The 13,863-nt window shown below is 43.9% G+C and overlaps 1 protein-coding gene across 3 annotated transcripts; it reads left to right on the top strand.

Moving 5' to 3' along the window:
* Window positions 1–260: 260 nt before the first annotated feature.
* On the top strand, window positions 261–10,171 carry zbtb18 (zinc finger and BTB domain containing 18). Of its 3 annotated transcripts, XM_026308534.1 has the most exons (3): window positions 261–707; window positions 2,827–2,952; window positions 5,673–10,171. In XM_026308534.1, exons 2-3 carry the CDS (start codon window positions 2,937–2,939, stop codon window positions 7,385–7,387), a joined length of 1,731 nt encoding a protein of 576 aa, XP_026164319.1. In that variant the 5' UTR covers window positions 261–707; window positions 2,827–2,936; the 3' UTR covers window positions 7,388–10,171. The 3 variants fall into 3 exon arrangements, with proteins under 3 accessions (XP_026164319.1, XP_026164320.1, XP_026164321.1); XM_026308535.1 differs by lacking the exon at window positions 2,827–2,952; XM_026308536.1 differs by lacking the exon at window positions 2,827–2,952 and having other exon boundaries at window positions 261–764.
* The last annotated feature ends 3,692 nt before the right edge of the window (window positions 10,172–13,863 follow it).

Here is a 13,863-nt window from a genome sequence, read left to right as displayed (position 1 = left end):
CTTAAGCCTGAAGACTTTGGAGACCACGTTTGTTTTTTAAACCTCTGGAAGTGCTGCAGCCCTTAGACCAACTGTTCTTTACCATAAACAGAGTACAACCAAAGTGAGACTACTAGGTTATCTTGGACAGAGGGTTTGTTCCTGTCAAGGTGCTGCACCTGCTCACACCAGCTCCGCCTCCCTCCTACCCTCCCTCCACCCACACCCCCACCCCCCTGCTCCGGGCTTGACTACACTACCCAAGCCGCACCGCGCCGCTCTCTACTCGCTCGCTCTCCGCTGCGCCAGTCCACCTCAGTGACTCGCAAAACCAGTTGGTTTGGCCCAGCTTCTTCTTTCCTGCCTTCTCACTGTGTGTGCTGCTGTTGTCGTTGCCTGGTGTCAACCTACGTCGACGAGAGAAGAAGACATATCCCTCCCTCTCCTCTGTTAGAGGGCCGCTTCCAATTTGCCTTCACTTTCCTCCTCGCCGGCACCATTGGCTTCCGTGCCGTGCCAGTCAACTCGTCTCCTTTCCCAGCCCGAGTTGAGCAGCAACAGCTCGGAAACATCTGGCCGCCGCAGAGTGCTACACTCCCCGTCCCTCCGCCTGCTCGCCTCGGCAGCCTGTTATGGAAATTAGTCCAAAGTCGATCTAGTTTTGCCTGCGAAGGAAAAGAAAAGGGATTTGACGGAGGAAGCGGGGAAGACGTTGGACCTTGTTGTCTGTAAGTGCTGCCTCTAATACCGGAGTCCGATTAAAGGAGGCTGAGGAGAAAGACAGGGTGGGTTACGGAGGGGAAAAAGTAGCTAAACCTTCCTTAGCATGTCTGTGTTGTCTCGGCGCAGAAATAGTTGCTATGTTAGCGCCGTGGTGTTTTAGCGCTGTTGTCATAGCAGCGGGGCCTTCGCAACTACTGTAAATAGCCCGATATTGTAGCACGTTCGCGTTACTTTTGTTAGCCGTGATCGAGCTCTAGCTAGCTGCGTGGGTCACTGTGTCTCCGTGTGTGTCTCTTTCTGTCGGTGTGTTTGTTTGGCATGTCCTCTGATGAGAAATGAATTACACTCTGTCCTTGTTTTGTTTTGTTTTGTTTGGTCACATAACCTGTGAGCACTAACATTACTTTGGGTTTTATGCTAATTTCTCCGCCGGACAAAGCGAACAGACAGTCATTATCGCGCTTGGCAAATTTTTACGCCGCTTTAAATGAAGTTAAGGTGTGTGTTAGTGTAATTTGTAACACGCTTACTGATCATAGTGTTGAGTTGTGTGTCAGTATAGCGCTGTCACGATATTAAAATGCCTCAAAGCAAAACAGAAATTGAAATTGTGCATCAGTGGTGGCAGCGACCACTGTAATTACAGATGCAAACTGAAACTCCGATGGTGAGGTTAATGTAAGTTTAAGTCGGATTATTTTGTCTTTGAAAGCAGGGATTCGTTTTTTTACCTAAGCTTATTAAAGATTGTAAAAGTTGGAGTGAAGTAATTTGACTAAACTTTAAGGAAAAGTTAACTAATATTATCTAGTAATGTGTGCACTTGCGTGTTGCTTTTCCCTACGTATAAGATAAAGCAAAATAACTTTAAAGTACTTATCATTTAGTCCGCAATTTATGTGCACCTGTGATAAAAAGCTAATAAGTTTATAATAACAACTTTGCCTGTAATATGTTACCGTGTGAACCATACCTGTATTTTTTTTTAACTTTATTAAAGGTTTTTGGGGTGAACGGACACAAATTAAATTTGCAGATAAAAGTAGATCAAGTTCCTGAAATCGCATGTATTAAATATCTGCACATTATCAGTAAATCTAAAGCTCAATAAGGCTGTTGTAATAAGTGTCTCCCAAGACTATTAAAGGCTTGTATACCTTTTGTGTAGGATTTGCACTCATTAGGCTCTTTCTTTATGATTTGTTTCCATTGTTTTCTCACTTTATTTTTAGTCCTGTCAGTTGTACAAGGGGTTCGAGCAGGGAGGGGGGGCATATATGAATGAATGGGTGAGAGAGTGAATGAGCGAATGAATGAATAAATACAAGACCAGGCAGCAGCGCTGAACCGTAAAGAAGTGGAAAACAATATCAGCTGCATGCATCTGTCAGTTGCAAATGTGCTGTGTTGGCCTTTATTTATGGTTAGTTGAAGGAGACGTGGGTAAGGAGACAAAGGTGTTTATAAAAATTTCACCAAACTATAAAAATTTAGAATTTTTTTTTTTTACTTAGAACCTATGTATTTGCTTTGTAAACTTTATGTTTTGTTAGGAGTGCAGTTGTTGCAGCTTCATGAACCAAATCAGCATCCCACTGCATTTAGTTGATGTTTTTGTTTTTTGTTTTTTTTTTTGTCAGAGAGAAAAAGGGGAGAAAGACAGAGAGACAAAGTTGCGTGGTGTTGGTAGAATGAAAGAAGAGCCTGGTGGCAGGAGTGTAGAGTAGGCAGCATATGGCTGTAGAAAGAGCACAGCTGGAGGTAGCATCTCCATCTGAGGATGATGTCAGAGCAGCTGACAGGCTGCCATCCACCCCACCTCCTCCTCTTCCATCCCTCCACCGCCTCCACCCCTCCCCAGTCCTTTATTGTGAGTCTCAGCGGCAGCCTGGGAGAGTTAGTGCTGTGTGTGTGCACGCTGTGTGTGTGTGTGTGTGTGTGTGTTTGTGGCTGCCGATCAGCGCCAGTTAGGAGGAGGAGGAGGAGGAGGAGGGAGGTGGTATCTCGTTCCCCCTCCAACATCTCCTCCACTTTGCATCTGTCCCTCGCAGTTTGAACAGCGTGGTTTTTTTTTTTGCCTGCCTCCCTCTTCTCCTCTCTTCTTCTACCCACTCATTGATTCAGAGAAAGCGAGCAAGGAAGAGAAAGAGCAAGAAAGAAAGAGAAAGATACACAGCCATTCCCAGCCAGCCAGAGAGCCCAGCTATTCTGCTACAGTGGAGTTAATCAAGTTGATGCATACTGCTGCAGGTATCGTTCTGTGTGTGTGCATGTGTGTATGAGACAGAGTGAATAGAGTAGCAGAGTCCGGGGTAGTCGAGTAGTTATTTTGTTTTGTTGTGGGGATCTCCAGTGTGTCAAACCACTGTGAGCGCTGTGTGAAACTGCTGGTGAGAGCTTCACTAGTAAACTCATGTTGGTGCTGCCTGTCTGAGGGGTAATTGCAGTCCAGGAAAACACTGCTGTGTTTATAGTTTGTAGTCTAGAGAGTTGCATTTAAAACTCAGCTATTGTTTCTGTTTATCTGTTTCCTATTTGTGCTGCCAGACAGTTTGTTCAGACATTCATTGAGAAGGGTTACAACTGAGAAATCAGTCTTTTCAGCTGAGTTTAGTTAATTTATTAGAATGCAATTGAAATGATTAAAATATTTTTTTCAACAAACTTTAAATGAAAAAGATATATAAGATAGTACATTTTTAATTAGTTAAATTTGAGGAAAGAAAAATTAAATATTTTTTTTGTTAAGAAAATTAAAAAATGTAAGTCTTAAAGCAAAACAGAAAATATGCAGTTATTTAATCTTAATCATTTTACCTGTTTTTCTTCCAGTTAAATCTAACTCCCTGTAAAATTACTTGAAAGCATATGCCCACTTTTTTCCCCTCCTGTCGGCTGGAGTACAGGAGACTAATTTAGAAGTTGCAGATTTGAGCTGCCTGAATTGGCTAGACAGCTGTAATCGCACTCCCTCCTAGTCTTAATCTCTTTATCTGGCTAGCAGCTGCCATATGGCCCCCGTCAGCTGGATCAGATGTGGGTAAGCCTCCCTCCCTGGCTGTCCCAGCCTCTCCCTCACCCTCTCCCTCCCTGCCCCTCTGTGTCTCTCTCCCAGACCACTGCCTGAGCTGGCTGGCCAGGTCGAGCGGGCTGGGTGATGGGCTGCTGCCCTTCTGAGCCTCCGCCGACGGCTCCCTCCTCACCGCCGTCTTTATTTTTAGCCATCTTTAAGGATTAGGATTGATGCTGTGACGAGCAGGGCACTTACAGTGATTGTATTGTAAATCTTCTCTTCTGGGTGGTGGTTGAAGGTGGTGGGGGGGGTTAAAGAAGAGGGCAGTTTCTACTATGGGACGGATGTGCAGGGTTTTTCTTGTAAGATTCAGATGGGAAGGAGTGTGCGTGAGTGTGTTGAAGGAGGAGGTGGCAGAGGGGTTTGGCTGGACAGTTGGGGGGGGGGGGAGGTGGGAGGTGGTACACCCTTGTCCCCATAAGCTCCCTCATTAAAAGCGATCTGAACGAGCCGGAGGGCGAGCACACAGACACGCAGACACACATACACAAGTCTAGCACACCCTGACATTCTTGGTTTAGCTTCATTCAAATGAGGTGATTTAACTGCTTTGGTTAACACAGTGCAGAGCGGGACCCATGTATTTTCTCAGGCAGGACAAATTGACTTGGTTAACAGGTGGGACTTACTGATTTTACAAATTTTCTTCTTGTTTTTGTCTTCTGTTGTCTGAGATTTTGCTTAATTAGTTAATTTTAATCAGCCTAATAAATTCTCTTTTAAGAACACGTAAAGAGCATTTCTGTAACTTTTCTGTCTTTTTTTCTCCATGTCTAATCTTGCACCTAAAGCCGGTGCTCACAGGTTAAACAAGGGACAAGCTGTTTTGTTTTCGACAGTGCTATTTCAATTGGCAAGTTTTCCTGCTCGACTTAGCCTGTGGAGGTGGTTGGTAGGTAGGCTGCTACTAAGTGTGTGCGTTGTGTACGTGAGGACAGTGTGTGCAGCTGAAAGCCGGTTACCTAAAAGGGCTGGGCCAGGCCAGGCCAAAGTGGGTTAATAAAAATAACCAGCGTAGGAGCAGCGACAATCCAGGAGTGCAGGCAGAGGAGTTAGATACAGAGAGAAAACGGAAAGACAGAGTAGAAAAATCTCTCTCTGGTGGTTCACCTGACAAGTCTTTATCTTGGTAAAAGTGAATTAGTGACTGTTTTTTAAAATTGTAATTATTTTTTTAAAATGTCCCCTTTTCTTTCTATTTATATGAAAACAGAAAATTTGTAATCACTCAAAGGAATGTGAGCATGACTTTACAGTTATGTGAACAGAGTCTTGATTTTGAGCATAAAAGCAATTTTTATGTAACACCATAACTGTGCATAGGTTATTACCTTCTACAAAAGCTATAAGCACATTTTAAATATATAGGTTATCTTTGCTATGTGTTTTGTTCCATTTTTGTCTTATTTTTATTTACTTCTCATCTGTTAAAAAATTCTACTTCTTATGCTTCAATCAGTGTTTTTGTTCTCTTGATGTGTTTGCTTGCTCCTTTTCTTCTCAGTGGTTTGTTTTCAGCATGTTGTACCATATGTGTTGACATTTTTCTCTTGTATCTCTTTTTAATTTCATTTAAGCAAATTTTGTTTGCAGAAATTGCCATTAAACATAAAATGTGATGATACAAACAAAATGATCTCTATTTTTTAATTTTACCTTGATGTTTCATTTAGAAATGTAATAGTGTTTGTTGTGTTCCGTCTTCTGTGTATATCACTGTGATTTTTCTCTCGTGCATTTACCGTCACAATATTTCATTCATTAGTTTAGTTAGTTTATTAAACTTAGCAAAACTTTAAAAACCAATATTAATTTGTAAATTTGTAAAAGTCTGTCATGGAAACTGGGAGCTTTATCAGATGTATCTGATTTTTTCTGTGTCTGTGTGTGGCTGCAGGTTATGAGGACGGCAGGATGGAGTTCCCAGACCACAGCAGACATTTACTCCAGTGTCTGAGCGAGCAACGGCACCAGGGCTTCCTGTGCGACTCCACTGTGCTGGTGGGGGATGCCCAGTTTCGTGCCCACCGTGCTGTTTTGGCCTCCTGCAGCATGTACTTTCACCTCTTCTACAAGGACCAGCTGGACAAGAGAGACGTGGTGCACCTCAACAGTGACATTGTCACAGCCCCAGCCTTTTCCCTGCTCCTGGAGTTCATGTATGAGGGCAAGCTGCAGTTCCAGGACCTTCCCGTTGAGGATGTGCTGGCAGCAGCAAGCTACTTGCACATGTATGACATTGTCAAAGTGTGTAAGAAACGTTTGAAGCAGAAGGCCACAGCGGAAGCAGACAGCACGCGCAGAGAAGATGATGGTGGGTCTAGCTGCTCTGATAAGGCCGACAGTCTATCAGATGGTTCCACTGGCCGGCCGGCTACAGCCGACCTGCTGCACAGTGATGAAGAGGAGGAGGGCAAGGCTGAGGGAGGACCACTATGGTTGAGGCTGCCATCTGCAGACAGACCAGGGACACCAGCCATGGCTACAACCAGCCCAGGGCACGGCGAGGCAGAGACACAGGGTGGAGAAGGGCTGGGTGAGGGCGGAAAGCTGCTCTCTCCAGCCGGTAGCCCCACCAGCTCAACTGGGTCCATGTCCCAGAGGTCCCACCACTCCGTTAGCTCTCGTGGAGCCCACAGAGGCAGGAGGGTATCAAATGATGCGGCTGATTGTGTCCTGGACCTTTCAGTGAAGCCAATTGCTGGTAGCAATCACAGTAACCACCACCAGTCCTATTTCAGTGGAGCAGCTACGCCAGACAGCCTCCAAAGCCCATTGGGTGTGAGGGTGAAGGTGGAGAGGGGTGTGGCTTCAGATGAGGAAGAAGAACTGGGAGGAGGGGACTATGACATGGAACACAGCGGCATCACCAAGGCGACAGTTCCCACCACCAACGGGGGCCTGACCCACCACGGGGTCGGTGGGCCTCTGTCGGCCCAGAGGCGGCTCGGCCTGGAAGCGCATCTGTCCGCTCTGCGAGAAGCCTCTCTGGCCTCAGAGCTGGAGCGGGAGGAGAAACCTCCAACCACAGCAGAGGACGAGGACATACTGGGGGGTGAAAATGAGCGTGCCCAGGCTGAGGCGGCCAGCATGGATAATTCCTTGCTGCCCTATGTCTCCAACATGCTGTCAGCTCAACACACCCAGATCTTCATGTGCCCACTGTGTAACAAGGTTTTCCCCTCCCCACACATCCTCCAGCTTCACCTCAGCTCCCACTTCAGGGAGCAGGAGGGCATCCGCTCCAAGCCGGCCGGAGACGTCAACGTGCCCACCTGCACCATCTGCAGCAAGACCTTCTCCTGCATGTACACGCTGAAACGCCATGAGCGGACACACTCCGGTGAGAAACCCTACACCTGCACCACCTGCGGCAAGAGCTTCCAGTACTCACACAACCTCAGCCGCCATGCAGTGGTGCACACACGTGAGAAGCCGCATGCTTGCAAGTGGTGCGAACGGCGCTTCACGCAGTCCGGGGACCTCTATCGACACATACGCAAGTTCCATTGTGAACTAGTCAACTCACTGTCAGTGAAGAGTGAACCGCTGGCACTGCCCAATGTCAGGGATTGGGCGATTGAGGACAGCTCCCAGGAACTGTGGAAATAGAAACAGACTGCTGGGTTTGACAAAGGGAAAGAGAATGGAAAGTGGAAGAAGGGCAGAGAGGCTAGGGGAGGTGAAAGTGAGGTGGCAAAGTTTGATATTTGGGGTTTAAGTGAGTCATGTTCTTGTGTGTCCCAAAATCTCATTCAATTGCACTTTAATAGCACATGAAAATGTTACTACTGAGTTTTTTTGGTGTTGCTGTTTGGGGTAATTTTATTTTAGTCTGAACTCTTATTTTTATTTGGCATATACATTCTGTTTGGTGGTTTTCATTGCATCTAAGGACATGGGTTCCAGCGAGAATGTCTCGCTTTTTTGAAGAGTTTTCACTCTGTTTGTGTTTCATCTCAGAAACAGCACTCCGACGCTGGCCAGCGAATTGGTCCCAGTTCCACAGACAGCAGACACCATTGGAGGAGTTCAGGTCAAACACACTGAACTGAAAAAGCATTACAATACACTAAACGGGTACTGTGATCACCACGAGTCAATACCGCCACACACACAGCTTGAAGAAGCATGTGTGTGCGTGCGCGATACTGCACTACTCTGGCAAAAATTTCACCTGACGTGCGTGAGTGTGTATGAGTGTGTTTTGTGTGTATTAATTTATATTTCTACTGGCACGGAGGTGTTGTTAGCGAAGCGCTCCCCGCTTCTCTTGTTAAGCTCTTTGGTGTTGTGTTTTCAGGGGAAAGCTGACTGACTGACTGACAGACAAACTGATGGCACTCATGCAATGCACAGCCTCCTTTTTTCACTTCCAATCAATTTGAAGTATTTTCTAAACATGAAAAGACCATTACAAATTATTATAATTATTATTGTTATTAACAGATTTTTTTTAATCTAGCTGGCAGTCTTTAAAACATCTCTTGTTAAAAAGGTATTTAAGGTTGTTGTATATTGTTCTACTATACTTTTAAAACTTTAATCCTTTACATTTTTTTTAAATTAATTATTATTATTATTATAATTATTATTATTTTGTTACTTTTTTGACATGGGACCTGCTGTTGTTGCATGACGTCCAAACATGTATATTTTAAAATAAAATGTGAATTTGCTGTATTACTGTACACATTGTAATTGATCAAATATTTCACAACGGGCTTTCCTTTTCTTTTCTTTGTGAATACTACTCTGGGGTGCGGTCTGTTGAAAAACTGAATATTATTCTCACGACTATGGAAAAAAATGCATGAAAATTTAATTTTGTCTTAAGTTGTCGTTTTTGCATCGGGAAAATGTTTGAACATCACACTTCTCACAGTAAAATGGTGGATTTTTATACTCATAGGTCTGTCGCTGGGCTCCTAAAAGAAAGTTACAGAATGTGTTTCTGCCGGATGTTGAAGTGGTATGATGAAGCATTTTAAGCCTGTGTCTATATGCACTAATCTCTGCTGCGTGTGTGTCTGTGTGTGTGTCCATGTGTGTTTATAAGCATCTGACTGGGTTGGTCAGATATCAATTTAATCTACTGAAGATCTACGTCCACCGAGCACTTCCTTCCTTTTCCTGCTCCACCTCAGGCGTTACATTTCTTCACTGCTGTATGTTTCTTTTCCATCTCATGTGTCCGTCCTCTTGAGCTCCAGGTGCAGTTAAGCCATTTCTTTATTTGCGCTCAGGTCTGTTGAGTGCAGTTTTGTGGCTTTGACTTGGCTAAAGTGTGAAGGCTACAGAGAGAATGGAAGAAGGAGAGAGACTGAAACAGAGCTGTCTTGCTGAAAGTTGAAGGGTCAAATATCCTCATCACACTGTTGCGTCATGTTGAGACGAGCTGTGCTGAGCTGAGCAGGGCCGTGCTGATTCAGTGCAATAACCCACCCAACTCATTGCAGTGCATCTCACATCAGATGCAATGGCGTCAATGCGATAAGATGTATGTGTGTTTTCCACTTAGCGTAATCTTAATTTGAGATAGATGGGAGAGAATTGGCATGCATGAATGCACCTTTTTAAAGCTAAAAGACATGAAATCAGATTTTTGCTGAAAAGATGCCTTTATTAAAAAAATTTCTGACGCTATGGAAGTATTTGATACTGTAGAGAAATGAGAAATAGTTGTTTCAAATTGTGTGAATTCATGAAATTTATTAAATGTATCAGAAAATGATGTCTTACTATATTTTGATCACGTAATTGGAAAACGTTTTGTATATGAATGTTGTGTTTAGGTTGGGGCTACATCAGTTTAATAAGTTTTCCTTTTCATTAACCACTGTATTTCAAAAATTGAATATAATTTTCAAAATAATGGTCAAGTGTCTGAAAACATTGGACATAGAGATACTGAAAAGTGAATGCTCCATATTTCCCCTCATTCAGATGCGTCTGTGTGTGTATAAGTGTGTCTGCATGCTCCCGTTGTGGTGGGTGGGATGGGTGTATGTGCTGTCCTGTCATCTGGTGGCACCTACAGGCTTTGCCAATGCAACAGTGTGGGTGACATTGCGGCAGTTTGTACCGCATCGTCTCATTTTTTTTTTTTTTTCCCTCAAAACATTATTTCTTCACTGGCAGCATTTCTGCATATGGGCTCACTCCATCCTGCTGTTGTTTTCATCATTACCGATGTTTTTTTTTCCCGTTCTGTTCCTCTGGTTGTACTTGACCGCCTTAAACTGCTGTAGTCCTGCTGTGTTCTTATTTTATTTTATTTAAAGTGTGGGGTGGACTTGTGGGAGTGATGTCAACGACTCACGACGCTGTGAAGAATCCACCCTGATGAGGCATCTCCATCTTTTGCTGTGCTTACTTGAAAACAAAGGGGGAGATTTTTTTTAAAAGCAAGGTATAAAAATAAAATAGACAGTTTATGGGAAGAGGGGTTGGGGGGGGGGGGGGCGTGAATAGACTGATTTCTTTTGAAAAAGGACAATCATTGTCTGGAGAAAAAACAAACAGATTTTGATTGAGATATATTTGCTCCCCCTCGAGATTAATTTTTTTATTTAATTTTATTTTTTGCTTTTCCTTTTTCAGATTTAGTCATTTTTAGCTTTGACAATCATAGATTTTTTTGTTTTTCTCAAGGGGAGTAAATTCTAATTGTGTTTAGTTTTGTAATTTTTTGGTGTGCTGTTGTTGACATTTTTAAATTGTGTGCAAACTGCAATAAATTATAAGAATCTTGAAATTCAACTTATGTGTGAAGTTCTTTTTTTGTAATTGGACAAGATAAAAGCAGTTTTTGTACCCTAGCGTGTAATCATACGTGCAGTAAATCAGTTTTTTTGCTTGTATAAATGCTGCATTTCAACTCAGTTTCTCTACTGTCATTAAAATCAGTCACTGAATATTCAAGTCTAACCTTTTTGTCATCACATTTCTGTAACTGGTTCTTTGGAAGCTTAGGTCATTTATCATTAAACCATGGCTTATTTGCAGCTCACAGACACACACACAGAACACACTGTTAGAGGTCACAGAAGGGCCAGTGCAGGAGGTCTTGGCATCCAGTTATGTCTACCTGTGCGCATGCCTATGTGCACACGTTTCTGTGTATGAGAAGCTGTACAGCAAGCTGACACAGCATGAGGGCCTGAAACTTGCGTGTCTACTCTATGTGCTTTCGCCTGCCTGTACAAATCCTGACACTATATCTGCTGCTGAGGCTGAGGTGTAGGCTGCATTTGAGAAGAAAATGTGCAGCAGCTTGTTGAGATCCAACCCCTTGCCACACACACATATACACACACTTCTTCCAAAGCTCCTCAAGTGCAGTTTTCCAGTAAAGAAATCAGCTTTAGCTAATGTCTTGCTGCTCAGTAAACCTGTTCTTACAGATGCATTAAAAGCCCCTGCACTAAGAGGCCAAGGAGCAGTGTTCATTAGGCCACAGATGGTCTCCTCCATAAGCCCCCAACACACACGATAAGCTCACTTTGAATCTTTTCAACGTTGTCCTCTGTCTGATGAATGCCTGACACTAGTTCATGAAACTTAGAACTGAAAACCTAACATGTATTTTGCTAGGCCATTTGAAATCTATTTATTTATAGACATGTCACACATGTCGTATAAAGTCAGTGTCTTTGAGGAACCTGCTCTCAGCGCGGCTTTGAGTCATCATTGCAAACACACAGCAGACATTATGATAACTGCTGTAGCAACCTATCCTTTGGTTATGTGCTGCTTGGTGATCATTAATTGCAATCTGCAGTGTTGTAAGTGAACATCTGCTTGTAGACAACTGCTCGCTCTCTCCCTGCGAGGAGGCCGTGTGAGGTTTGCTGTGAATGTAGGTCATTAATTTGTTTCTGTCCTTTGTTTACTTAAGGAAGGGGGACAAAGGGGCAGCTGCAGAACCATTTGGCTGTGCCCAAGGCGGGCCAGCTCAACATGTTGGGAGGCTGAGACCAGCTTGGTCTCCTGTCTAGGGCCTGGGCCCCTGCACTCTGCTGCTTTGCGTGAGGGAGCGGCCTCTGCCAAGCTGCCACTGAGGGTTCCCGTACCATGGGAGGGAGGAGGAGATTAAAAAAAAAAAGAGTGTCATGTGGACTCAGAGCGTCCTGATGTTTGACTGTGGTCAAATTTTCAAACCACTTTCCAGCTCGTCTCTCTGAACTGACATCTGCAGGTTTGGCTGAGAAAATACTCTCCATAACTTTGTTGCAACTTCCAAAATGAGCTCAAGACAGATGTTTCCATCTGAAAACTAAAAAGAATACCAAACACATATGTGTCTACTTTCTTGTTTGTGTAAGACACATGGAAAAATAGTCAAGGTTGCAAATAAGATTACCTTTTTTTTTTTCTGCACATGAAAAATGAAGCAGGGTTAAATGTACAGTACGAACAAAGCTCTGTCACAAAGACCACAATAAACAGGATTTCAGCTTTTAGCCTTGACAAGACAGCCACTCTACAAAGCAATGCTAATAGCATTCATTCAAAGCTTTACACCTTACTAACGGGGAGAAAGGCCTTCTGTATCCTTTTTATGTCGGAGACTTGTTGATTCTCTGTGAAAAAGGAAACGCTTCCAGGCCAGGACTAGCAAGAACTGATGGAGAGGAGAAAGAGAAAAGCAGGAACAAATGCGTGTGCGTATGTGTGTCTGAGTGGGTGCAAGTGATCAAGGATTGTCTGCATATTTAAAAGAGCCTCTTTGTCAGGCACTCAGCACAGCAGGACAGAAGGCAAGCAACAAGCGGCCCGCCTGCAAGTAGACAATACAGTGGCACTACACTGGCTGGGGGAGGAAGGGCTGCAGAAGGAGGGAGGCAAAGGGAGTTTTTTTTTTTTTTTCTTTTTTGGAGGGAGGGAATTCAGGGGCACAGTGTCCCAGCAAGCCATCCATCCATCCATCCAGCCAGCCACCCACAGCACCCTCCTCCCCATTCTCGAAAACAAAAGGCGACGCAACTTGAACTTGAATATCTGCGTGACAGGGGTGGGGTGAGTGCAAATATTGTTTATCCATAACCCCCTTGCATACATACATACATCTATGTACATACATAAGACAAACTCAGATAAGAGTGTCATTCAGCAATCATACACCGTCAAGAGCACAGACTGTTGTTTCCCACACATGAAGAACACAGGTTTATATAACCTATCATCTAAAACATAGACACACACACACACACACAGACACACACACACACACACACACACACACACACACACACATACATACTCACTCATACACAAACAAAGGCCTCCAGCTGGTCTCTCTTTAGGGCTGGGCTACGATGGGATTAAACAGTACTTGTCCTTTGTGTGATTCTTGTATGGAAGGAGAGCAGCTATGAACTCTTAACATAAGAGAGAGAAGAAAAAGACAGAGACGGGGTAGAGAGACAAAATCAAAAAGATGCGTTTGAAGAAGAGGCATCTGAGATAAACAGCCAAATTAATTAAATCTGAGGTTAAAGTAACAATGAAGCTCCACAGAAAGAAATAAAACCTTCTCTGCCAGCCATACTTTTGGCTTTCTCTCCCAGCTGTGTGTGTGTCTGCCAGATAAGGGGCATTACCAGGGCGTGTTCGGGGTGTTGCTGGAAACTGCTGGCTCTGGGACACGTGCACGAATCAGCACTTTATCATCGCCATGGTGACCTGATGGGGTCACGCAGGGAGGGGTCCTTTAGTGTCACTAACTCAACCTGCAAGGCTGCTCCTGCTGTTGCTGCTGTGTAGATGGTAAAGGCGTTACTGTACATGAGTGTGTGTGTATTTGTGATGCTGGACATCTGCTTCACCTGCCTGCTGAGTTCTACACGAATACAAGCACAAACACACAAAACCACAAAGACACACACATGACAAGCAAGCAGCCAGTCGTGTTGTTGTGGAAAAGTCAAGTTCATTCTGCCTGTCATGTCTTTCCTTCTGCTGAAACACAGCGGAGACATGATGACAGGAGCACACACACAAACACAAACTGTATTCTGGGTAATAGCACACATCCCTGTTGCTGTGTGCTGCATCTTATGCTTAAAGTGTAAGAAATCAAAAAG

Source organism: Mastacembelus armatus, chromosome 15 (assembly GCF_900324485.2).
Source record: "Mastacembelus armatus chromosome 15, fMasArm1.2, whole genome shotgun sequence".
Lineage (NCBI taxonomy): Eukaryota > Metazoa > Chordata > Actinopteri > Synbranchiformes > Mastacembelidae > Mastacembelus > Mastacembelus armatus.
This window is presented reverse-complemented; position numbering and strand designations above follow the sequence as displayed.